This window comes from Pseudoliparis swirei, chromosome 13 (assembly GCF_029220125.1).
Source record: "Pseudoliparis swirei isolate HS2019 ecotype Mariana Trench chromosome 13, NWPU_hadal_v1, whole genome shotgun sequence".
NCBI lineage: Eukaryota > Metazoa > Chordata > Actinopteri > Perciformes > Liparidae > Pseudoliparis > Pseudoliparis swirei.
This window is the reverse complement of record NC_079400.1, coordinates 17,207,185-17,232,907: the sequence shown is the minus strand read 5'-3', so window position 1 is coordinate 17,232,907 and position 25,723 is coordinate 17,207,185. Positions and strand designations below refer to the sequence as shown.

At 44.8% G+C, this 25,723-nt stretch overlaps 1 protein-coding gene across 1 annotated transcript in view; it reads right to left on the bottom strand.

Moving 5' to 3' along the window:
• trrap (transformation/transcription domain-associated protein) overlaps positions 1–25,723 on the bottom strand; it is a 99,093-nt gene that overhangs the window by 51,780 nt on the left and 21,590 nt on the right. Inside the window, exons 30-48 of the mRNA XM_056430056.1 lie at positions 24,527–24,697; positions 23,395–23,463; positions 22,297–22,317; positions 21,690–21,809; positions 21,071–21,190; positions 20,666–20,830; positions 20,229–20,410; positions 19,376–19,574; positions 14,808–14,936; positions 12,281–12,547; positions 11,688–11,894; positions 9,381–9,539; positions 8,844–9,065; positions 6,899–7,009; positions 6,172–6,318; positions 3,204–3,417; positions 2,873–3,001; positions 1,931–2,080; positions 202–401 (exon numbers count right to left, since the gene is read on the bottom strand). Coding sequence (XP_056286031.1) covers positions 202–401; positions 1,931–2,080; positions 2,873–3,001; positions 3,204–3,417; positions 6,172–6,318; positions 6,899–7,009; positions 8,844–9,065; positions 9,381–9,539; positions 11,688–11,894; positions 12,281–12,547; positions 14,808–14,936; positions 19,376–19,574; positions 20,229–20,410; positions 20,666–20,830; positions 21,071–21,190; positions 21,690–21,809; positions 22,297–22,317; positions 23,395–23,463; positions 24,527–24,697 — 2,982 coding nt within the window. The remainder of the gene's footprint in view (positions 1–201; positions 402–1,930; positions 2,081–2,872; positions 3,002–3,203; positions 3,418–6,171; positions 6,319–6,898; positions 7,010–8,843; positions 9,066–9,380; positions 9,540–11,687; positions 11,895–12,280; positions 12,548–14,807; positions 14,937–19,375; positions 19,575–20,228; positions 20,411–20,665; positions 20,831–21,070; positions 21,191–21,689; positions 21,810–22,296; positions 22,318–23,394; positions 23,464–24,526; positions 24,698–25,723) is intronic.

Sequence of the window (25,723 nt, the reverse complement as noted above, 5' to 3'; positions counted from 1 at the left end):
AACGCCATCAGGTTTAGAAAATGCGCTTTGCTTGTAGTTTGTTTCACACCTTTTTATATGTACATTGCTGATTATGCCATTATCAAAGAAATAATGCGATGATCTGCTAAATCAAATCTTTCCCCCCCACACATTATATTTGTGTGATTCGATTATGTTTTAGTCCGACATGCTGAGTAAAGCCTCCTTTCCTTCTCTTACCTGATTCGCCGCCATTGGAGAATTGTTCTTCACCCACTCTTCGACGATCTTGACGACGGCGCGGAGGATTTTGGGGTCCGGCGACTTCTCAATCAGCGACGTGAGGATGACCTGGATGAAGTTCTTCCTCATCTCCATGCTCATGACAGACAGTCGCGTCTTCACCAGGTCGAGACTCAGCATCACCAGCTCGCTGGTCACTAAAAGAACGGAATAATAAAGAAAGAGAAAAAAGTTATTTAATGCCGTATAAATATTGATGGAAAGTATTTGTGGCTTTACACAGGACACCAGCTGTGTTAAGTGTGTCTTCAATATCAGCAAGGCAAGCAAACAAAATATACTTTATTTGTTTTTATTGCTGTTCTTAAGAGATGTACACATATTTTGAACAGCAGCCAAAGTTAAATTAAACAGTTTCAATACAATCAGGTTGGAACTACTTTACAATGAAGTTCATTAGATTAGTGAGACATGAGACAAAGGCCTTGTTGGTCAGATAGCCGGCTGGTCTTAGTGACCAGAAGAGGGTAAATGTCTGCCTTTCCCGATATCGTCATTAGGAGGCAATTTAGAGGCCCGGATAGCATCTCACAGCCATTACCTTCCTTCTGAGAAGGAGCAACAGGAATTATGCAGTGCCTGACTTCTATAAATCTGGTGAAGCCAAGCTCAGAGGAGACAGGGAACCTCCATTCCTTTTGTAATCGAGACAAGAGACATTTAAACAACACGTGTGAAACTCTTCCCTTTCCCCTGGCTGCGTAAAGTATGAGGTTTAGTGTCTACGCTTTCAAACCCCAAACAAAAAAATACAAAAGGATGTTCCACATATTACTGCTGAAGGTTACAAATAAAAACCTGTAGCAACAAAAAAAAAAAATCGTTCACACGGTTTATGTTCAAGGTTACCATCCGCTTGTTTTATCTGCAGAGAGCGGTGGCAACCAGAGAGGAGCAGCATTCTCTGTCAGATCAGATCTGTAGACTACCAACGCTACTGAGAACACAGCGGGGGTCATCGATCTAGAACGTTTTGAGCCAGGCACCCGCTGAGACACCTGGGATAGCTGAGCTCGAGTCAGAGAAAGGTCAACATACGAGTGACCTCGCATAGCCCTCGTTGCATCAGAGCTGGAGATCAGGATGTTCACTTGAGATGGTGATTAAAGTCTGGTGCGGATCTCTGATGGTAACTCGTGTGCTGTGAACTCAGGAGCTGGGAGGATGGTCAGAATCTATTTTGGACTTCCTGTGGACTACATAACTTGTATTTAATAAAAACCCCCAATATAAAACCAGATACATCCACTTCCGGTCAAACTACCTCAATTCCTCCAGTTGTTATTGAAATGTACACAGTTTAATGTCTCAATGAAATTAAAGCAAACAAATAAACAATTGGGAGATAAAAAAATAATAATCATGGAATCTGTTTGTTTAACAAAATGTAACTCATCAAATTATAGCCACCGTGTGCAGATATAACAGCCGAACACACTCGTATGGCATTATTTCTACAATAAAAATCAAATATTGTTCAGAAAGTTCTTCCCAACACTGTTGCAGAAGTTCCCACATACGCGTTACAATTTGTAGGTTGAAAATGGGGGTGGTCTAAAAGTTTTGACCGGTAGTGTGTAAGTGTCTGATAATTCTTTGTGTTGTCAAACAAGGTCAAAACGTATCCGTCTGTTCCGCTTGGCTTCGTTGTATTCCGTCCGCGTACCTGTGCTGGTCTCCGTGACCCCCGGGTTGGCCTGCTGGGGGCTCAGGTGCTCGCGCACCATCTTCTGCAGCGAGCGCATGAACACCGAGATGAGGCGGTCGATGTAGCTCGCGTTGTAACTGCAGGCTGACTTCAGGATCATCAGTGTCCCTGGGAGACAAATGAAGGGCGAGAGGGGGAGAGCGAGAATGAGAAATACGACAATAAACCTCAGTGGGGGCAAAGACACACACACACACACACACACACACAAACAAACAAACAGAGAATCTAACGTAAGTGTGTCACAGAGGTCAGAAATGTCTCTCTTCTCTCCAGAGGGGAGACAAATGTTCACATCCCCCCCCCCCCGCATCACGCCGGCTCTCCCACTCCTAGACAGCAGGACACAAACTGCTTTTTATTGACCACAACTGCCATTTTGGGAAACCGTACAAAATTTTAATAAACTCTAGTCTGTTCCCAAAAGTCATTTCTCACCTTAAGGGCCCTTTATTTCCTACTGCATTGTACAAAGAAAAGAAAAGAATCGAATAACCGTCTCCTCGCAACAAGCTTTAATGTTGCTTTCCCCCCCCCCGATAAATACTTCTGACATCTGGGGGAACAGTAATGTTCGTACGGGGAGGGGCGGCCGAAAGCAGAAATTCCTCCAGAAACAACCTCTCCCCAGACCGCTGGACTGTGGCCTCCGTTTAAAAAGAGACCAGATGTGAGGCCGGGCAGCTCGTCGGCTCGCTTTTTAACGACCCGCTCGCTGGCTTGATGACTAAAAGTGGCTCTGTTTCTGTAGCGATGGAGAGGGAGTGTGAAAAAGTGTTTTAAAGTCAAAAGTAAAACATCACACCCGCAGGGTTTATGAGAGAAAAGGAGGACAAGGAGGTAGGAAGGGATGAAGGAGGAGGAGGAGGAGATCAAAAGGGAGCGGGGGGGAGGTCTTACCGAAGAGCTGCGTGGGGTTAGTGTTGCTCGTGGCTTTTTCATAGTTGGTCAGACCCTCGTAGATGACCTTGCCCACAGCCGCATACAAACACTCCAACTCCTCGTACTTGGACGCCACCGTTGACGTGCCTGGAGGGAGAGAGAGCCGTGAGAATCTAAATGAATGCCTTGCCGAAAAGCACACGGCACGATAATAGCAAACGGAAATCAGATTTTCAATGAACACAGACGTTTACGATTTCTTTAAGACACGCAGTTCCATTTCCCCCCCCGAGGTTACGAACACACAGCCGGCCGGATGCGAGCGAGGCATCGAGCGGAGGCTACTCACTGGGCTCGGTGGGGAAGATGCTCATGAGGCGAGAGAGGAGGGAGTGGACCGCCCGCAGGACTTTGGTGTTCCCGCAGGTCATGCACGCGGCGATGCCGCGCTGCAGGGGCTTGAAGTGGGCCAGGATGGCCGGGGACTGCAGCACCGTCAGCAGGAAGCAGAGGATCTCCAGGCCCGTGCAGATGTTGGAGATGTTGGCCTGGGCCGGCTGCTCCTGAGGAGGACATGGAGGACGGCGGCGACACCGGGTCAGCGGAGGACGAGACGCGTGTAGATGAAGGAGGCCAGACAACACGAGGGCCGCTACTACCAGCTGATCGATCGGATGGATTGATGGCGTGTGACTGTCTATATGTTGTGGCCACTTATGGGCATTGTAATAAATTAGTCTCAAGTCCAAGGGCGTCAAACTCATGTTCACCGTGGGCCAAATCAGCATCATGGCTGCTTTCTTAAAGGGCCGGAAACACTTTATAAACTCCTCGAACATGTTGTTAAATAAGCATCTTTGCATTTGATTATTGTTTATTTGAGTGTAGAAATATTGTACATAAGGAAATGTCTTTAATATTCTAACATAAATCCATTTAATCTTGAACCTTCAAAATAAAAGCACAGAATATTTTTCTCCAATTTCTTTAAGAAAAGGTGTTCACGTGCCTTTAAAGCCTGCAGGCCTTGTGTTTTTATCTTATTTTTCAACACAACTCTTCAACTTTTGTGCAAATTCATCCCGAGACGCATTAATCATCCGTGTGTTTTTTCTTCCATGACACAGACACACAACTCAGAAATCAATAATTCCACACACGGAGGTATTTCTTTTGGCACAAAGGAATCAAGGCGCCGCGATCGCTGCTAAACCAAAGATCAATGGCCAACATCGGGTCCTAATTTAGCCTAAATTGCAATCACGGTGTCGAGCGATTGCGAGGCCAAGAGGATAATGTGGGACAGATCCATAGCACCAATCGTGGCTAATGAACAAGGTGACTCCTGCGATACGGCTCCTGGTAGATATTAGGGCGGTATTGATTCGGCACTGTCTTAACCGAATGGGACCGTGTCTCTGGAGCCATGCAGAATGGCAGCGACGCATCCCTCTGAGAATTATGCGCATGTTTTTTGTGTCAACCCCCCACTCCCCCCTCCTCATCCGCCCTCTCGCTGCCACTCCTCCCGACTCTTAATCACTGCCACGGCGGTACAATGAGATTATAAAAGGTAATCCGATTTGGAGCATTGTTCATTAGTCGGAGTGAGACGGCTCGGCAGGTAGAGCATGGTCCCGAGGGGGGAAAGGGGCCCGTGTACGCGCATCTGCATAAGACCTACAGAACGCCTTGTTTGTCAGACCGTCCCCATGGGATCTGGAGGGGCTGATTGTGTGTGTGTGTGTGTGTGTGTGTGTGTGTCAGAGAGAAAGGCGCGACGGATGCAGCGATCCCCAAAAGGGAACAAGGGAAGTACGTGACAGTTGCCGGCGCATGGCGATAACCTTGTCTGAACGCTGCCGCTGAATCAGAGAAGAGCGATGGATAAAAATAGAGAGAGCGAGGAGAGTGGCTGCGATAAGATGTCGAGAAGAAGAGAAGAGGAGGAAGTGGGGGCAAGAGACAGAGGCACACTGGGGCCGATACAGAAGGCAAAGATGAGGAGGTGAAGACGGAGAGGGGCGGGGGGGGTGAAGGAGAAGGCACAGGGCAAAACCGGATAGACTCGTGTTATCTCGCCGCGGCCATTATTTTGTCATTATGGCGGCCGGCGCCTCACTTCATGTTTTACTGATAACGGACAAAAGGACTCGGAGGCGTCGGAGCAAACACTAAGACGGAGCTTAAGCCGAGACGGGGGAACTTCTGCAGTTCTCTGGGAAAGAGAGCAGCGGAGGCCCCCCCCACACACGTTTGTTGATGATGGATTTGAGCTGCCGGAATATTTAAACTTTCTATTCAGACTCCTTTGAATAAAACACTGTTGATGAAGTGCAACATCAAATAACCTGTTTTAAATACCGTCGTCATCACACAGGGTTCATACACATGTTGACCAATGGACTTACAGGATTTTAAACCAATTTCCAGGACCAAACATTTTGTGAAATCTCGGTGTATACACGATCGTGGATTATCCCTGAGCCTATCGTTGCTATGGCCACCAAACTTTTTAGTCATGGTGCGTTCACTCGCAGCGCGGCAAAAAAAGAAATTCCGCCGCGAGCATGAGAGCGTATGCCGCTTATACTTTGAGCGTCTTTTTTTTATTTTTTTTAAACGTATTGATTATTTTAAACTCGGCCTAAATGAACATGTGAATATGACACATTTCAATGACTTTTCCGAAACTTTTGTGATACATTTTTTTTATATACTTGATATTATATTTAGGTATTTTTACAGAAATACAGCCTTCAAAAATAAGAATGCATAATAATACTAAACAATTTTTAAAAAAAATAATAATAATTAAAGTAAAAATTAACCATGGAAACACACAAATAATAACGTTAAAGCAGGAAAATTATTATAAATAAGGAAACAAAACAATCAAAACAACCATGCAACATTTCACCAATGTTGTCAGTCACTCATAAATCTGGTCCAACAAACAGATCTCTAGTACAACATATATTCAAAGAGTTCTATTCAGTGGGTATCTTTAACTTAGTTTTAAACTTGTATATATGGGTTGCATCTTGGTGAAACATAGTGCTTTTCTTTTTAAGAGCCTCTGGCGCTAACACTAGGGAGGGCGTGTGATAAAAAAGATGTCAAGGACTTTTCCAGGCCTAGAAATAAACATTTAAAAAATGTCATGACTTCTCCAGGTTTTCCATGACCGTTGAACTAGAACGGTCACAAAATAGAAAAGACACTTTTTGGAAAGTCCACCAACACGAACATGCGCGCGTTTTGTTTATGTGAAAACATGAAGGCTCTTCACTCTGAAGACATACACCCCGTCTTACCACTGTCATGAGCAGCTTGTCAAACCACTGGAGCTTGAGCTCGGCGCGAGGCCACATGTCGGGCCTGAGGGCCGACTTCATGAGGTTAACGCAGCGACGGGACAGCAGCTCCCCGGGAGACCCGGCCACATTGGTGCTGTCGTTCACCTAGATGGGAGGGAGGGGAGGGCGGCATCATTAGCATTGACAACAGGTCTAAACGAAGAGACAAGGAGCGTCGCCATATATTGCACTTTTTAAGTCATGCAGCTAGAGTTCGGTAAGGTGACAATTCTTCAATCGGGAGAAGCCCTGCAGACGCCCTCGTGTTGACACACAGTCGCCCTGCGGCAGCATCCTCTAGCTAGGCAATTAACCCGTATCAGCCTGTAATGATGGTAATCCCCAAGGGCCAGTGAACAGATATCATTTTTCTAAAAAAAGGGATCAATTTAGTATCACAATACACCGTTATCGAGTAGAAACTCTTGAGTGGACAGCGAGTGATCCCCAGCGGTTACAGTCAACAGATTGTCGGAGGAACAGTGAGAATAGAACCTGTCCCCCCCCAAAAAATATGAAAGTATGAAAAGTCAAAATTAGTGAAATCCCGAGACACTATTTCAAGCTCGCGACCAAAGTCATCGCTCAAGGTCATCGCTGCCAATCGACCAAGGGGCAGCTAGAGCGGTGTGGTGGAGGACGACAGCCAGGTGTGTGTGTGGTGTGTGTGTGTGGTGTGTGTTACCTGGCATGCGATCCTGATGAGAAAGTTGACCACGGTGTCGGTGTGTTGTTTCTCGACAGGCTTGGTGAGCACGGTCTCTGTGCCGGGCACAGACTGGCTGCGGGCAAACACCTATAATTTAAAAAAACACACACACATTGTAAATGTGAATATATTTCAGATCTGTTTTGTTTGACGGCAAGAGAAAAAAAAAGTGTCTCAAAAGGAGGCAAAGTCTAGAAGCTAAAGAAACAGATTGTCATAAAACTCGAGAGCTTCGGGGGGAAAAGTTTAATATGAAAAGTCTGCAACTGAAAGTTTTTCTTGCAACTTTTCCCGAGCCGTTTACGTTTCCTCATCTCACGCAGCTACAAAAGCTGCTCTTGCATTTTCCTCCTGACATTGGGTACAAAATAATTTGGGAATTCCACTGTCATTATGACTGCAACTACCAATACTTGTGCTGATGTTTACAGACAGATTAAGTATTTAAAAAAAATGTTTTAACACATCAAAATATATTCTGTGTACGACTGTAATTAATTTTATATATATATATATATCTGACATACGGCAAGAAAATATATTATTTTAATCTATTTTTAGTTGAAATAAAAATGTGTAATAAGTGTACTCAGTAGTGTTCAATGCAGTAGGAAAAAGGAACTTCAATAGAATTAATTTCAATCGATGAGGTAAATAAATAAACGTTGTATACATCACAGATTGACTTTAGTATAATTCAATTTAAATTAGATTTAGAGCTTCTTGAAACGCATTGTAACAGTAGGATTTGAAATGAAGCAGATGAGGAGCTGCAGTAATGTTGTAAAATGGATAAACTTTCATCTTAGACAGATGTGAAAATGGCTGTTGGATCACGGTATCTTTCAAACGGCCAGCAATAACTTTGAAGCCAAGAGGATTCACGTGTACATTTTGAAAAGGTTTATCTGATAACACAAATAACCGACTGTCTAATAAACACTCAAGTCCACCGCCACACGTTTCTTTAGATATCTATGAGAACCTTTTTAAAATCCACATGAACCGCGACTCTACACATCGGAATTAGTGAGATTCACACCTGCACACTTATTCAAAAAAAGAAAATATGTCACTTCAAAATCAGGTTTGCATGTTAATCCCGTCATTTAATTATTTTAGAAACTGCGGCGAAGAAACACCGGGAGCTAATGACAGGAGTTGAGTTTTCATTAAAACAATATAATGGTGTAATTACAATATAATGTAAGATAACTGCTGTGTTTACTGTCAAATTATTCAAAGCACACAACGCCTCCCACGTTCCACTAAGAGCTGGCATATGGACGGTCACTGACGAGCAGCGTAGCATTTAAAACGGATCTAAGTTTTTCTCAGCGAGTACGGCGTCGCGCTCACTCCGCATAAAACGCGCCGGGGCTCGTCGCCGGCAACACGGGGAACAATTAGAGAAAAACAGCACGACAGATCTTTGATAACCACATTTCATCTGATCTAGCTCAGCGAGAAACACAGAAAACAGAAAATCAGTTCCCATGTGAGCGTCTCTTTCTCTGCGGAGCGTGTTTGTAACCGGGAGTGACGACGTCATCCCGTCTCCACATGGTCACATGACATCTATTATTCTGCCCATCCTGGAGAGGGATCCTCCTCTGTTGCTCTCCTGGAGGTTTCTTCCCTTTTTTCCCCGTGAAAGGGTATTTTCTATTTCTTGGGAGTTTTTCCTGATCCGATGTGAGGTCAAAGGTCAGGGATTTGGTTTGCGTACGGATTGTACACATTCGTAATTTGTGATATTGGGCGATACAAAATAAACTGACTTTAACTGCTGAGCCCTGCACTCGGTGAAACACGGCAGAAGCAGAGGACATTAAGGATCTCGTGACATTCTAGCGGCACATATGATAAAAAGAACAAACACGGCAACTTGTCCCTCACGACCACATCCTGCCGAGCTCACCGCGGAGGCAGCTCCGGTGGCGGTGCGGAACCTCTTGACGTCCTGCCCGGCGGCAGTGGCTGTAGCAGCAGCGGCAGCAGCAGCAGCTGCCGCGGCAGCAGCAGCAGCGGGGGGGGGAGGAGGAGGAGGAGGAGGAGGAGCCTCCAGGGGCAGTCCTCTTTTTACGCCGCCACCGCCGCTCGTCCCTTCACCGCCGGCGACCACTTCGGCATCGGACTCCGGCTGCCACACCGAGGAGACAGCGGGGGAGAGGAGGAGGAGGATAGGGGTGAAGATGAATCCATCGGTTAACATGTTTACAGAATGAAAACGGGGGGCGTGTACGTCAAGGTTTTCTCCGGACCACAAGAAAGTAGTTTAATAACCCTGATAAATGGCCTTTTCTTGTGAATAAATAAACATTAGCAACATAAAAATAAACTAAAGAACGCTGAGCATATGAAGGACAGCTGGCGTCTTAACTGTGATGTTCAGACATTCCTTTGCCTGGATTCCCGCCGCTGTTGTACATTTATTTCCGGCAATGCGTGAACACACCTGCTGGTCTTTGATCCTCTGCAGCTCCCACTTGATGACCACCTCGGCCAGGTCCACGGCCAGCTTCCTCTGCTCGATGGTCACGCTGGGGGTGAAGCCCAGACGCTGCATTGCACTGATCATGTGCTGCACCAGGTGGTGGCGCACGGGGTAGTACACCTGGAGAGAGAGAGAGAGACGGCATCAAATAATATGTAAAAATAAATAAATAAATCGAATATTAGAATATAGAATGATCATCTAGTTATGCAAAAGCTTCCGTGTTGGCTATTCAAAACACAAAGCGCCAGGTCGAACTTTATTGTCCCCCAAAGCACCGACTGCAGATGGTCACTGAAGCTAACGGCAGAGTTAAATACATCAGTGAACGACAGCGCAGTACTTAAAGAAACCACACAATGAAATGCCACTGTAGCTTGAGGTCTGTCTTTTCTTTCTTTTACTACACACTAACACACACACACACACACACAAAGTAGGAGAAAACAAATGATACATTTTGCAAGATTATACGCTTACAAACGAAAATGTTTCCTTTTTTTGTTTTAACCCCCAAAAAAAGGCCATCAAAAAGATTCCTCGCCAAAAAAAACACTCCTCCTTCCCACCTGCACGTCTTCCAGAGGGTGACCCCAAACACAGACTGGAAGATGTAAGATACAAACATATTATGTGAATGATAGAATTATATAACATCAAACATGTACGTTTTGCAATAATAATAATAATTTACATTGCTTTTGAAATTCGAGTCTTATTAATTTGGTCTCGGAGCATCCATGACAGATGAGAGACGTTCTTTCTCTCAGCTTCATTTGAAATGGACTTCCTTGTCCGTATCCTCCCATATAAATGAGACCGGCTGCCTTTCTAATGCAGTTTGTCTGAATGCATAAAATCAGAGGTTTCCAGTCGAGTGCTGTGAACCGTCTAGAATCCGCCTGGCGACAGCTTCGTCTTGAAGCAAGAGACCGACCCCTAGAGCGTAAAAAAAGCCCAAAACAACAAAAGGGGAATCGAGTGTAATTATTTTTCTAGAATGAAGTTTTTTTTAACCGCTAACACACACAAAGTTTAAGAGGGTGTTCAATCACTTCGAGACGGAGGAGTCAGAAGAGTCAAACTCTGAAGTCGTATTCCCACTTAGTCTCAAGGACGTGATGACACACACTTAGCACGGAGAATTCACACCCTCGAGCGTCGCGCTCGAGAGTCACTTAGTTTCCATCGCAAATCGAAACTGGGGACTCGCAGACAAAAGGAGCCAGAGATTAGATGTCTATCTGAGGGCTGCTGCCAGTGTCAGAGAATATGAAAGCTTCTCAATTTGCGGGTAATTATAGTCGACGGAGCAGGGCTTCACAGCCCCTTAATGACAGAGGCTAAGCCCTGTCCATCACGTGTGCACACACACAAACACCGCATCTCTGCATTTCTTTATCAAACACACACACACACGCACAAAGTCTCTCATCTGTCAGTCATTATCTCCTCCCTGGCGTAATTATGCTGATGTGATTACATTAGATTAGTCATCTGGCCCAGTGAGAGCAGCCTGTCAGTGGGATGGAGAGCGGCGCGGAGGGAAATGTCAGTCTGCTGCTAAAAGACTGTCGCTCTCTGACCGGCGAGGCGGCAAAACATCATCCGAAGGAGCAAGAGGGCTGAAAGTGTCTTTTGAAGTTGAAGGGGGTGGGGAGACATAAAGCCCAATGATCCGATGCCGGTGTTGACTTGTGAACAGAATGGAGGCTCTCGGACTCTACTGGTCACCGAGAGTGTGCTCGGGACATTACATCTGCATTAAGGCGATTAAAAAAGAAGAAGCAAGGCAGCAGGCGGTTCCCATTGGCTCCCGTGATGAATGATGCAGCTTTTGGACAAGGAGGCAACACACCCGACACACTTGTCAATATAAAAAAAAAGTCACATTTTGTGAACCGGTATCATAGAAAACTATTAAATAGGCCATACGAGATAAGCCAACTTTTAATGACGGTGCTCCGCTCCCATCAGGCCTGGTTAAGAGGCATCATTTAAAAATCAGGGCACTCAGAAAATCAACAAAAATAGCTTCTCCTCCACCACCCCTAATCCTGCCCCACCCCACCCCCACCCCCATGTGGTTCACTGCAGTTGCCGAAGCCACACAAATGAGGTGGCAGCGTACCCCGTTTTACCATAAAATGAGTACAAGATTGTGATATTCGACAATAATCATCCTTAAACAGGGAAAAAAAATGGTGGAAGAAGGTGGTGCACTAGTGACAAACTGTAACTCGTTCTTTCCTGAACACATCCGCTCACCCTGAAGTGCTGCACAATGAGATGCAGTATGTGGACCAGCTGCGGCACGGTGTGTCCCTCCTCCACGATTATCTTGCGAGTCCAGTGCGTCAACATCTGGTGGCCGTCCTCCATGCGGGCCGGCACGGCCGGGGTCAGGATGGCCATGGCCTGCCGCACGATGGCCCGGGCCTCCATCGTGTGGGCCTTCAGCAGGCTGTGGAACACCTGCACCACAGGAAAGGGATCGCACTTTAGAAATTGGACCATTTCTTGGCCCACTGATGCTGAACTTGCTTCTTTTTTTCTTTTTTTAAAAATCACCACTGAATTTCTTTTCCAATACATTCATATTATATATATGAGGAACACGGGACGCTCTTTAATAAGCTCTCTGCTTCTCGCTCTCACACATTTATTCTTCTTCTAAGTGCCTTGTTTTCAGTTTTTCTATACATCTCTTCATACAGCTTTCAATTAAATTGCATTTTAAAAGGTCATTCGGTCATATTTTTTTTACACTCACTACAAAAGTTGTATCTCTATTCTCTGTCTTTCGCTCTGTGTTTTTAAACCCATGCTCCACTGAGTTTCCCCTCCTCATTCTTCCTCACCTGCAGCACAATCTTCTTGTGGATGGCAAACTTTGCGATGATGTGGGCCAGAAGTAAGTGGCCGCTGTATTTGCAGGCGGGGTCCACGCAGGCTTTGGGCAGCAGGCACGGCCAGGCGAAGGTCATGAGGCGGCGCAGTTTGCTGTTGCGCGACTTGTTGTTGTCGTGGATGTGGTGCGGCGCGTGCTCCACCAGCAGGGTGGAGAACTGCAGCAGGCAGATCCGCAGCGAGTCCAGCAGGTCGGCCTGCTTCTCCGGGTCCAGGACCTGAGAGGGTTGGGAGAGACGTGGGGTTAAAGGTGGCAGGGCGAGGGGGGGGGTTTCAAAGAGGACAAGTGTGTCGATTGAAGCATTCTATTTATTGTGTAGCATTATTGCCTGGGACTATGAGGAAATAAATATATAAAGCACCTCAAACATTAAATAAATGACTGATTTCTTGAAACATTTAGGACTTTTAATTGGAAAAATCTCTTAATTGCGACAGTAAATATGTTTGATTGCCAGGCTAGGGGAAGTCAGGGACGTCCTGAACACATCTGCATCAGTTGTTGCCTGGGACTCTGAGGAAAAACATATCTAGAGCGCCTCAAAGATTTAAAAAATGACAGATTTCTTTAAACATTTAAGACTTTTACTTTGAAAAATGTCCTAATTGATACATTAAAATTGATTGATTGCTATTGTAGGGGATTTCAGATATGTATGGAACACATCTGCATCATTCATTTCCTGGAACTCTTGGGGAAATCTATTTACAGGACTTTTTTTAACATACAAAGGTCTGACTTATTTTTATAAACTCTTCCTTGGTACAGTAAAAATGTTTTAATGTGAGCATAATTTAAGCTAAATCTCAGAAACGATCTATAAAGATACTTTTATACGTTAGTGTATGATTTGTCGACATCTTATTTTGATAAACGGATGGTGTTTCACGTGGTTCTTTCCGCTAACTTTATCAAAACCCTCGCGCGCTCCCGATCGAATGTGTTTACCGTGAACATCAGTCTATAGGGGCTCAGACATGTGAGAGTCGGCTGAGTTGACCCAGTGATTCAACTCGGGGGACGGGGACGCCGCTCGGTGCGTGAGGATCCCCTCGTGGACCTCTCACTCTGCGGCCCTCGCCGGGCGCATCGTCTCCGTTGCGATGCGCCGCGATTGAAACATCTCTGATAGTTCTCGCAGATTTGATGTCATCTGACCGGCCAAGTTTGATTGGCCGTTTTGAGAACGCCGATCAAAACCGATAATGGGAATATCGGCCGATATGGATCGGCGCCGATCAGATCGGAGCATCCCTAGTTTTGTTGGTTCTTGTCCGTTGTGCTCCGTGTCTATTGTCGTCTGTATGACTTGTTGGTGGCAGATGAGTTTCCCCACTGGGGTTTTATAAAGTTTTCTAATCTAAATAAGACCAATATTTACTGTTCATAGCACCATGTTTGCACAGTAGATCTACAAAGACAAAAAGAATGAATCAATTAGTAATCATCGGAGAAATGTTTGGAGAGTGGAACACAAATGCCTGAGAGCTGTTGGTGTGGCTGTAATTCTCACCAGGTGCCAACAGAGGTCAATAATAATAATAATCAAAACATTTATTGGTTTTCAAACATTAAATAAATTACCGATTTCTTTAAACATTTAGGACTTGATACAAAATCAGTTCATTGTTGTCGATATCTTATTTTGAAAAACGGATGTTGTTTCACGTGGTTCTTAACTATAGTGGGCTAAAGTCTAGAACAAGTTTGTCTATTTAATTTAAAAATAAAAATCTGCTAATTTATGATAATAATACTTTGAATTGATATAGTGCTTTTATAGACACTCAACGACTCTTGATAGAAGTCTTAGATTACTAGAAACACTTTATGTGCATAAATATCGAAATGATCTGGCATGAAGACAAAAACAACCATCACCCTGCACGACTTCCCTGCAGAGGGGCGCAGAGGAGAGGACGTTCAGGGGGGGGGGGGGGGGGAGTGAGGAAATGAGTTTTAACCGTAAAAAAAAAAGAGCCATTAGCGGCCATTATGACCGGCGTTAGTCGGTGATGAGCTCTACCACGCTGACCTTTAGCATGGTCACATCGTGACATTTACACCAGGAATTATCGTCCGGCCTGATGAATGAAACGTAATGGAAAAAGAGGGACCGGGCAGGATGGAGGGAGAAAAACTAAAACAGATGGCAGAGAGGAAAAAAGAGATGGAATGAAAGCAATTAATAATCAAGTAATGCGTGGAGACCACGGGAGGAGAAGAGTCGGACTAAGTGGGATGCAATGGATGATGACAGAGAGTAGGGGAATGTGCTGGACTAATAAGACGTTATTAGAGGAAATGCAGCAGGTAATGAAATCGGGGGCGAGGGGGGGGGGCCTGATGGAGAGATAATGCTGGTGGGTAATGGACAAAAGAAGAAGTGGGGAGAAGTGAGCAGATTGGATGTGAAGAAAGACATCAAGAGGAAAGAATAGCTGCAAGCGTGTCAGTGTGCGTGTGCGTGTGTGTACCTTTGTGATGAAGACGCTGGTGATGCTTTCCGGATTGTCTCCTTCGGGGTTGGGCGGTCCGAGCAGCTGCTCACCTTCCCCCTTCTCAAAGCTGTGCAGAAAGGCTAGATTTAGGATGTGCTGCAACACCTAAGAAAACCAGAAAAAACACACTTTTTAAAAAATTCCATTTACTGAGGGGAACATGCATCATCCAGGATTGCACACGTCAAACAGAAAAAAGGAGAACAGAATCTTGTGAATTCTTTAAAAAAATCGGCGGAAAATAATCACATAATTAGGTGATGCAATAGTCATCTCCTGATAACGGGGAACTGAAATGTTGATTCTTTTAAAAATGCAAAACATATTTCAGAGCTTGGAGGCGCAGCAACATTAAATGTGACAAAACAATGATAATAAAAAGTGTGACAAAACACTCTTAACGTGTCATCTTAATTAAATCACAAACATTGGAACCAAAAATGTATTAAAATCTTCACTATTTCTAATGAAAGGCGTAAAATGCAACTTACAAACACACCGAAAAGCTGCAGGGAGTGTTAGCGGGGATCAGCGGATGAAGACAAAAGGCTGGATTTACTGGTAAAGTGCAGAATAACCCGACCGCAATACAGCCAACGACAGCATTTATTAAAGAAGCTGCTATCTGTTAATGAACCCTCCCCTGTTCCATCCATCATTGGGGAGGACGGGGCATCGCTCAGTGGAGAACGAGCTGTGGCAGCATATGTTGGAGCTCCTCCGTGAGAACATCTTTCACACACCATGTGCACACACCCTTAAATGAAGATGCAAAGAAAAAGGCATGGAGCACTGGTCTGCTCTCTGGTCTCACCTGTTCCTATTAAGTCTCAGCTCCTCCAACATCAATCACTGCACTTATTTCTCTATTGCCATTAAAGGTCTGTGTGTTAGTGCACACACACACACCCACAGAGAAGGCCCTGTACACATCAAGAATTAGTATGGGATTTATCGTGAAGTAGCCACAGTAGACTTGAATAATAGCCACTAAAAGTTGTATTGGTTCGTAATAAGTTATTCATTTGGACATCTTACGTATTTATTGTTACTTTTTGTTTAGTTTTACACACAGTTAGATGAAGAGCTAAGATCTCATTCAACTGAGTTCAACCGATCAAGTTAATTTGCTGATTTTAAAAACTCTGTATCGGAATTTTGATTTTACGCCAACTGATTTTCTTATTTGTCCAAATCTGACTAAATCCTTAAGAGTGGATAAATGCAACTCTTTACTTTCATTTTTCAAAACGAAAATTGAGAGCAACCTGAACACCTCAACCGTCATTTCCATATCTCCACACTTAACTGGCTGCTGTCCCACCCCCCCCCCCCCATCCTCAAGGAACCTGGACTGGAGCCTGACACCATGAGCAATTTCTGGCCCATCTCTAATGTTCCTCTCCTCAGACTCCGGTCACCTCAACATTCTCCTCGATCTCACAGCTCGCAGCTTTCGACACCATCACCCACAGCATCCTTCTCTCCCACCTTGAATTGTCCCTCAACATCACCAGAACTGCCCTCTCCTGGCTCAAATCATCTCTAACAAACAGACAACAATCAATCAGCATCAACAGCTGCACCTCCTCCACTGCTCCTCTGTATCAAGGCGTCCCCCAGGGCTCGGTGATTGGTCCTCTTCTGTTCATCCTCTACCTGCTCCCTCTTGGTAATATCGTAAGTCAACATGGTTTCCTCTTCCCCTGCTACGCCGATGATGTCCCGCTCTACATCTCCACAAAGGCCAGAACCACTGCTACTCACTCCACTCGGACCAACAGCCCCACGTCACCACTCTGCCTCACTTTGGACAACTCCACACCTCGGAGTCATGTCTGACAGCAACCTCTTCTTCTAACAAATCACCAGAACGGCCCTTTTTCACTTAAAAACACACATCCCGTCTCCGCCCATCACTCTCCTCATCTGCTGCTGAAACTTTGATCTACACCTTCATCACCTCAGGAATCGACTCCTGCAATAGGATTCTTTATGGCTGCAAAATCCTAAATAACTCTCAATTCATCCAGAACTCTGCTGCTCACATCACCCCTTTTCTCCAGAACCTTCACTGGCTCCCCATCCCACAACGGATCCAATACAAAATCCTTCTCCTCACTCACAGAGCCCTCCATAATCAGACCCCCTCCTCCCTCACCGACCTGCTCCACCACCACCACGCTCCATTCCGTCGGCTCCGCCCTCTGATGCCAACCTCCCATCCATCCCACATAGGCCCAAACACCGGACATGGGGTGACAGCGCCTTCTCCATAGCTCCCCCCTCAACTCTGGGACTCTCTCCCCAAACTCATTCGAGACCGCACTGACCACAATACACATTCAAATCAAAACCCACCTCTTCAGAACCGATTGTGTGCTCTATTTTCTTATTTTTTAGCCTTTAGGATGATTTCAAAATGTCCTTGAAGCGCTTGAATTAAATGCATTATTAGAAACTAAGGCAATAATCCGTGTTATTTACAATTGCATTCGGTTATTTCTAATTTGGAAGCTGCTGCACTTCTTATTAAAACATGCTTTAGAAAAGTTTGTAATTATTTCATTCGTGGATATGAAAGTGGAAAACGTCTTAAAAAAAAAAAAAATCTTTTCCCCACACACACCCGTCCGTTGGCCTCTAAAAAGTAAATGTGTAACTCATAATATCTTTACCTACCTTGTTATTCACACACACACACACACATATGCCAGAAGTGTGAAACAAACACAAACACCAACAAAAATATCTATTTGTTATGTCAAAGTAACACTACAGTTTTATTTAAATCTGTACTGTGGGTACGATTCCAGCGTGAAGATGCCTTCTGACTCTGCACGCTATGTCGAAAACATAAAAGGAATGTGAATCAGACATGCTGTGCTTCATAAATGTCATGTACGTGTTTGTTTGAATAATCAAACACTTCTGAACACGAAAAAAAACCACCAGGACAAAAGCAGTTTTCCGTCAGAACGGTTTGGATTTAACAAAAGAAACAATACCAGAGCTGCAGGAGATCCGCCGGTGCCATCACCGATGATTCATTGCTCCCCCTTTCCCTTTCACACTTTGTGTCTCGCTCAGAGTGAAATATTCTCAGAGACCCCCCGTGATGCATGAACCCGAGCCACAGTGACACACACACATACACCCCCACACCCACACCCACACCCACACACGCTAACGGCAATTACTTAAACGTCACACTGCCACACTCGTTCTCTTGCACTAATCAACATAAACATTCAAACACAAGCGCATGCTCCCTCCTCTGTACGTCTGTCTCTCTTGTCTCTCCGCATCACATGCACAGCGAACAGCTGCTGTGCACCAGAGGAGGACAATTAAGGGTAAAACAACAATATGAGCAACATTATGAATGTGTGTGTGTATGTGTGTGTGTGTGGGAGGAGGGGGGCGTTTTTTTGAGAGGCTAAAATCTGTTCTGCTAAATAATAAAATAATAATAATAATCATTTATTTTATAAAGCGCTTCTCAAGTCACCCGAAGTCGCTTTACAGAGTGCAGAGTCCAGTAGTCATACACGCACACAGTCATACCGGTGGTGGTAAGCTACATCAGTAGCCACAGCTGCCCTGGGGCAGACTGACGGAAGCGTGGCAGCCAATCAGCGCCTACGGCCCCTCCGACCACCACCAACATTCATTCACATCCATACGAACCGGGGTGAGGCTGCGGTGCATGTCTTTATGATGGTGGGGGAAACCGGAGTACCCGGAGTAAACCCACGCAGACACGAGGAGAACATGCAAACTCCACACAGAAAGGACCTGGGACGACCGGGATTCGACCGGGATTCGAACCCAGGGCCTTCTTGCTGTGAGGCGACAGTGCTAACCACTGAGCCACCATGCTGCCCAAAATGGCGTATTTGAGCCTGTAAAGACACACAGAGTTGGCTGGTATAAAACACACCAAGCATAAAAGATAAAAGTCACACAGATCAGGTCCCACACTGAGGAAGCAAAGTGAGTAAGCTGAGGCGATGCTCATAAGAAGTTAGAAACATCATTTTTAATCCATTAATAGGTCTAGGACAGAGCAATATGTCCAAAAGATGACGTCTTCATTTTTATTTTCCAAGACTTCCATCTATTATTCCGGTAAAATGTCCAAAACATAAAAATGTTTTGAATTAAGGCTACAAGAGCCTCATAGTTTTAAACAAGCATATTCATTTAAATCTGTATTTTTATGTATGTTCTGCTGTGCTAAACCAATAGAGGACAATAAATTAGAAAGCTGCTGAGAAAGCCCCTCAATCCCTCCCTTGAAATATTAATTCACTGAAAATAAATAATGTTTCCATGTTATGTCATCTAAAATGTTACACGTTTTTACACAGTGTACAGAAATAGACATTGAAAGGTTTCCATACATTCCTTCCAACTGGAGAAATGTGATTTCAGTCTTTAACGCCTCCCACTACACCAATACTTTACTTCATGTGTGGATTTTCAGAATTTTTTTAAAATCTCCAACCACTTGATTGGTCAAATCCATTGATCGTACGCACCTTAGCTTTCAGCTCGTCGTTGAAGTGCGGGTCGTTGAACTCGACGAAGCGGAAGAACAGGGCTCGTTTTTGGGCAATGGAGTAGTTCTTGGGAATCTCCTCCTCCATATACTCCTTCAGGAAGGTCATGTTGCATAGGAAGCGGCCCGTGAAGGCCCGCAGCAGCTGGAACAGCAGCTCGATCTCAGAGTAGTTACGCCTATCGAGGAGACAGTGGGGTGGGTCAATAAGTTTAGTGGACAGAACATATGACAGATAAACATCCAACACCAGAAGTTTAGAAAAATCTTAGACACCAATGTGACTAAAATAGCAAACCGTTGTTTGTTTTATTCTGAGGATGACTGAACACAGAGTCGTCAGGGGTTAATGGCAGGGCCCGAAATAAACGTGGAAGGGGATTCAACACTTTTTCGAAAACAAGGGGGGAGAGGGTCATCCCTAATTTGAATGCCATTAAGTTAGTTCAAGTACGAAACTCCACTAAATGTAAAAATCTGCCTCATTGGTTTGTAGTCCTTACACCCGGCTAGCTAATACGCTACTTAAAGGGTCACTTAAGCCATTGAGCAAGCGGCTCTACTGCTTGTTCATTTCAGATTAACAGCAGTAGATGTTGAGGGGCTTGTTATTTTTCACTTTCTAACTCTTCCGGGGATGACAACAGACTGAAAGACCCGGCCTCTGGAGGAACCAGGGGTCAACTCAGACCACCGTCACCCAGACCCCACAACATGCACTCTTCTGGGCATGACAACAGACTGAAGGACCCGGCATCTAATCCGCCCGTCAGATTGTATGACAGCGTTCAGTGGATGTTCATCCCCATCACAGTTTGAATGCGTGTACATACTTGCAGTAGCTGAGCAGGCAGTAGGCCAGCAGCTTGGGCTCCTTCCAGTTGGTGGCAGCCATGTTGTCTTTGCGGTGTCTCTCCTGGAAGGCTTCGCTGACCCAGACTCGCCGGAGCTGACTGACCAGCGAGTGCTGCCCCGCCAGCCAACCCTCGTCATTTTTCACTATGATGCTGATAATCTGAGAAAAAAAAGGGACAAAGAAGAAACGAGCTACAGGTCAGATGATGCACTTACGTATGCAGTATTCAGAAAATGTTAAAAGGTTATTTAAATTGCTTTGAATCCCTGTGTGTGTCAAAAGCACTAATGTTTCGGCTAATTCAGATTAGGATTCAGCCCCACTGACTAACCCGAGGGTTATCTTTTACACATACATGCATCTTCCCTTTATACATTATACACAAATTAAAAAAGGAAATGTACATGCGTATACCTTGATAGCCTGAAACTGCAGATCCAACCTGGCCGTGGTGGTGGAGGGAGATCCGGGTCGTACGGTGGCTGCAGTACCGGCAGGAACCAGCAGAGGGACGAAGCGGTTGGCGTTAGAAGCCAGCACGTCTCGTAGCGGCTTGGCATCTTTGTGTTTCAGAAAACTCTGTATAGGAATACACATGCATATTGTAACTACAACACATTTAAAGAAAAAATAACATTTGTAATGTTTTACTGGGTGTGATCCGTCTCAATTTGGTGGCAACGGGACCACCGAGCCTCGAAACACCCATTACATCCCCGATTAAAGCCAATTACTGCAGCAGCAAAATGCAGTTTTAATGGCAAACGTGTCAATAAAAAGCCTGGAGGGACTGCCGCTTCACAGCCGCCGGTGTCTGACCATGAACATGCGACTCCACTGGGGGTCGTTCAGCGTCGCCTCCATCATGAACAGCTCCACCGTCTGAGATGGGTGACGCGTCAGGAACTTGATCAAAGGCTCCCTAAAGGGACTGCCGGCCTGAGGAGCGATGGGAGGAGAAATGTGATATGGGAAAGATGGTCAGGATTTCATAAAAATCTGTGCTAATACGCTGAGATCTCCACAATAAATGTACCATTTATATTATATATCAGAGGTTGATCAAAAAGGGATCGACTTTTTACGCAATCTATTCATTATTATCCTTTTTTCCGCTCTTCTTCTTTGTGTTGTTCTTTGTGTGTTGTACACTGTATGCCTGAGTATCATGTGTACCAAGACATACAACTGGAAAATTGTTAAAGAAAGTGACTGTATGAAAATGCATATAGTTATGTTGTTGAAAACTACATTTAAAAAAGTGAGGAAAAAAACAACGATCGGCTGAATGTGGCTGAATATTTATATTAAAATGATCATGCATTGCCTACTTGCTGTAACATCCTGGAGCATAACTATGTCCATGTTTATCTTTAAGACTTTGTCTTGAACACTACGGTGAATAACGGGAAAGGTGGGCGTGGCGTTGTCGTCCTACCTCGATGAGCATGGCCCTCTCCGTCTTCATGACCACCTCCAGCAGAGGCTTGACCAGAGTCTGAGGGGCAGCTGGGATCAGGTGGAACAGGTTAATGATGGCGGAGCAGATCTTCATCTCCTGGAGAAAGAGTAAAGAGGGAAAAGAGAACGGAGGGAAGAAGGGAGCGGATGAAATTTCTTGGCTGCGACTAGACGTGGACATAAAGTGTCTCACAGGAAGTAGTGACGGGGCAGCCACTGCAGAAAGACGGAGGACAAGTCTTAGTAGAACGACGAGGAAAATGCAGTTAGTTTCCTACAGAAACGGGGAGTTCTCGGGATCGCATTCACACAGGGTACAAAAACAAGGACGGTATGCATGGTCACTTTCATAAACCTTGTATTATTGATATCTTAAGAGGTGAAAAGGAGAATGAATGGGGAAGGATTGGACGCGTCTAAAAAAAAACAGTCGAAATGTGAGGTTAGAGCAAGGTTGAGCCGACAGGCACGCACACAGAAGAACGGGGGGGGGGGGCTCAAGTCACCAGCACAACGTTAGTTCAACTAAAGCTGCAATCGCAGAGAGTCACCAACAGAGGGCGCGGCGCCAGGTCACATCTCACCTCAACGCCCTCCAACGCAGGCTGCACCGGGAAACGGGAGACAATGATCAAGAGTCAGCAGGAGCAGTACGTGTGCAGATTGTGTGTGTGTGTGTGTGTGTGTGTGTGTGTGTGTGTGTGTGTGTGTGTGTGTGTGTGTGTGTGTGTGTGTGTGTGTCCGTCTTTGTTCGGTGTGTTGAAGGTGAGCAGATGAGACAGGGTGATAATGAAATGAACGGGTGGACAGCAGCGACCTTTGTAATTGACCTCAGGAACAAACTTCTCCCAGCTGGGTGGTGGGTAACGGGGCCGGGGGCCATAACGGGTTGTCAGAAGAGTGACACAGAATGTGGCATTTAGGGGGGGGGCCTCTTCTGACATCAGGTCATGAATTCAGAAACTGACATTTCAGTTAGGTTAAATAAACCCTCTTCTGTTTTCTTTCATGCGAGATCTTTCCTACTCCTCTCACCCCGACGCTCCGCCCAATACTCTACAAGTCTTCAGACCATCTTCCTCATCCAGCTCAGTCCTCTTCTTCTTCAGTTCTTGTCTTTGCCCGGCTTGGCTAATTGACCCGACCCCAGCTTTATTGTCACCGCTAGCCTTCCTGTCAACACGCACAAAGACCCACGGTGGGAGGGAGGGGAAAGACACAGGGCCAATTTGCATCTAATTAAAAACACACCGTTTTAAGATGGAAGAAGAACAAGAAGGGTTTATTTCGGTGGGGGAGAGGCAGCTGTTTTTTTCTTCTTCTTCTCCTCCCTCCTTCTCTCTCTCTCTCACACCTTTTCTCTGTCTTTACAAGGTTATCTGTCGGGGAGATAATGAGGAGACGCAGCGCTGGGCCCACCACCGCCTGCCTGGCGCCTAATTAATCATTGATTGTAATATGGCCACTCACTGCTCATCTGGGAGGAAGCCACATTGAGGAGGTGTCGACTACTTTCTCTGCCCCTTTTCTTCAGTAACAACAGGACGGATCATCGAGTACAAACACCTGCCAGTAGACGGCTGTATTGACCCCGCCTCCTGCGGCCCATGACTGCGTCTTCATTGCATTCGAACTGATGTCTTCACATGTGTAATAAAAGTCTCTCTCGTCCGTGTACTTACACTGCCGTCAGTTCGCTGGCCTCCCTTGTGTGTTATGACAACCACCTCCATCCACTTCCTGAGGTGTTGCTGAGAGAGACACAGAGAGAACGACACGATTGAGACTTATGTGTAATTAATTAATATATTTCCCACTATTAAAAATACATTTCTTAATTGTGAAGCTACGACACAGCAAACAAGTGGGCAGAAAATAATCATGAGCTGCCACCGTGTATTTACCATGTTGGCGTTGCTACCCACAAATTATTAACATTAAAGGACAATAATTAAATGTGCATGTGGCATAATAGTTTACATACTCACTCACAAGTATCACTAACAATACTCAAATATGTTGGCCACAATACGAGTCTTGAACTATATTCTTGTAGGTTGTGTTAGTTTGATGATTTTATTATGTTTAAGACGGGCAAGAGTGTTTGTTATTAATTAAATAAATGTTTTAGTATTATTAAACAGTGATTTTAAAGAGCAATTGCATATATAATTTTGCACATATTTAAACGTGAGGAAAATACTTAGAAATAACTCTTTGATCAAAACTGCAGAATACTCATATTGAGTATTGAGTGGGTACGGAAAGTATTCAGACCTCTTTAAAATGTTCACTCTTTGTTTCATTAAAGCCATTTGCTAAAATCAAAAAAGTTCATTTTATTTCTCATTAATGTACCCTCAGCACCCCATCTTGACAGAAAAAAACAGAAATGTAGAAATGTTTGCAAATTTATTAAAAAAGAAAAACTGAAATATCACATGGTCATAAGTATTCAGACCCTTTGCTCAGTATTGAGTAGAAGCACCATTTTCAGTTTTTTTGTCAAGATGGGGTGATGAGTGGACATGAATGAGAAATAAAATGAATTTTTGATTTTAGCAAATGGCTGCAATGAAATAAAGAGTGAACATTTAAAAAGGGTCTGAATACTTTACGTGCCCACTGTATATTCAAACCTATTAGAGACTCGAAAATAGCCTTCAGTTTCAAGCCGAGCACCAATACTGCCACAGTTAAAAGGTTCTGCCTTCAGGCTGATGCTATATATATATATTTATAAACTGTATTCTGTGCCAGCAGCTGTTTAAAAATAAAAAAAGTTGTTTCCAAAATGAGGAGACAGTTTCTCACCATCATCTGATCACAGAACTTGTCGTTGAAGGAGTTCGGGAAGAGACGAGTGACGGAGGTGAGGCGGTTGACCACGTTGAGCGTCAGGCTGCGGTAGTCGCCCAGCATCATCAGCAGGGGGCGCATGTGCGTGTGGATCTGGTCCACCTCGATGGTGGCGCCTTCCAGGAACTAAAGCGGGAGTACAGAGAAAATATCAACAAGTTTACATACAGCTCGTAAAATTAATATTGAAAAAAGGAAACGAGACAGTGATGCTGAAAAATCTAACGCTAGAATTAGTAAATATATAAAACTAATTTATATTATAAGTTTCTGGCTTGATTTTGTCAAACATTTCAGAAAAAAAGTAGTTGAAGCTTGAAAGTATTATTAAGATTTATCCCCCGCCTCTCAGTGCGTTCAATCAATTTAATTTCCCATCCACAAATATAATTTTTTATTATCTACATTAGACCAGGCCTTGGCAGGTTTTCCAGCCCGCTGATAACCATTTGCAGCCCCTTGTGTCTCCATTAAGGAGCTCCAGCCACTCAAATGAGCATCATCAGTGTCACGCGGGCGCACGTGAATGATGCATGGCAGCTGCATTCAGTTTCCTCTCAGCGCGGCGCACAAACACTCCATCCTGTATCGACCGGGCTGTGGCAACGCTCATTAGCGCTAGCAGGGCCCAGATGAAAGAATGGAGAGAGCAGAAAAATAAGTAGAAAAATCAAAGGGTAGTGAAAGGGAGCGATGGTGGAAGAGGGAGAATATGAAGGACACAGAAAATGGAAGGAAGAGGAGACAAAGAGCGTGGAGGTAAATGGATAGAGGCAGTGGCGGTGCGTCCATAGAGGGCGCTAGGGCGCCGCCCCTCTTAACATTTTGAGATGAAAAGAAAAAAAATACATCCTGTCAAAAACATTATATGCCAAATCATTTAAATAGTAAATATACCGTGTTGACGCGCTAAATGTGTGTGGGAGACCGTCAGCCTGTCAACAACCACTTAAGTTAATGTGAAAAAATATTATATATCGCCACTCATTATCACGGAGAGAAGCCCCACCCACTGTTCGGGGCACCGGCCAAATGTGTGTGTGCGGGAGCGAGCAAACATTTCAGTCGTTTCGGCAAGGACGGCTTCTCATTGGCGGATGAAACGTGAATCTTGGGGCACAAAAATGTGCGCTCTGGCCAATGACATCGTTT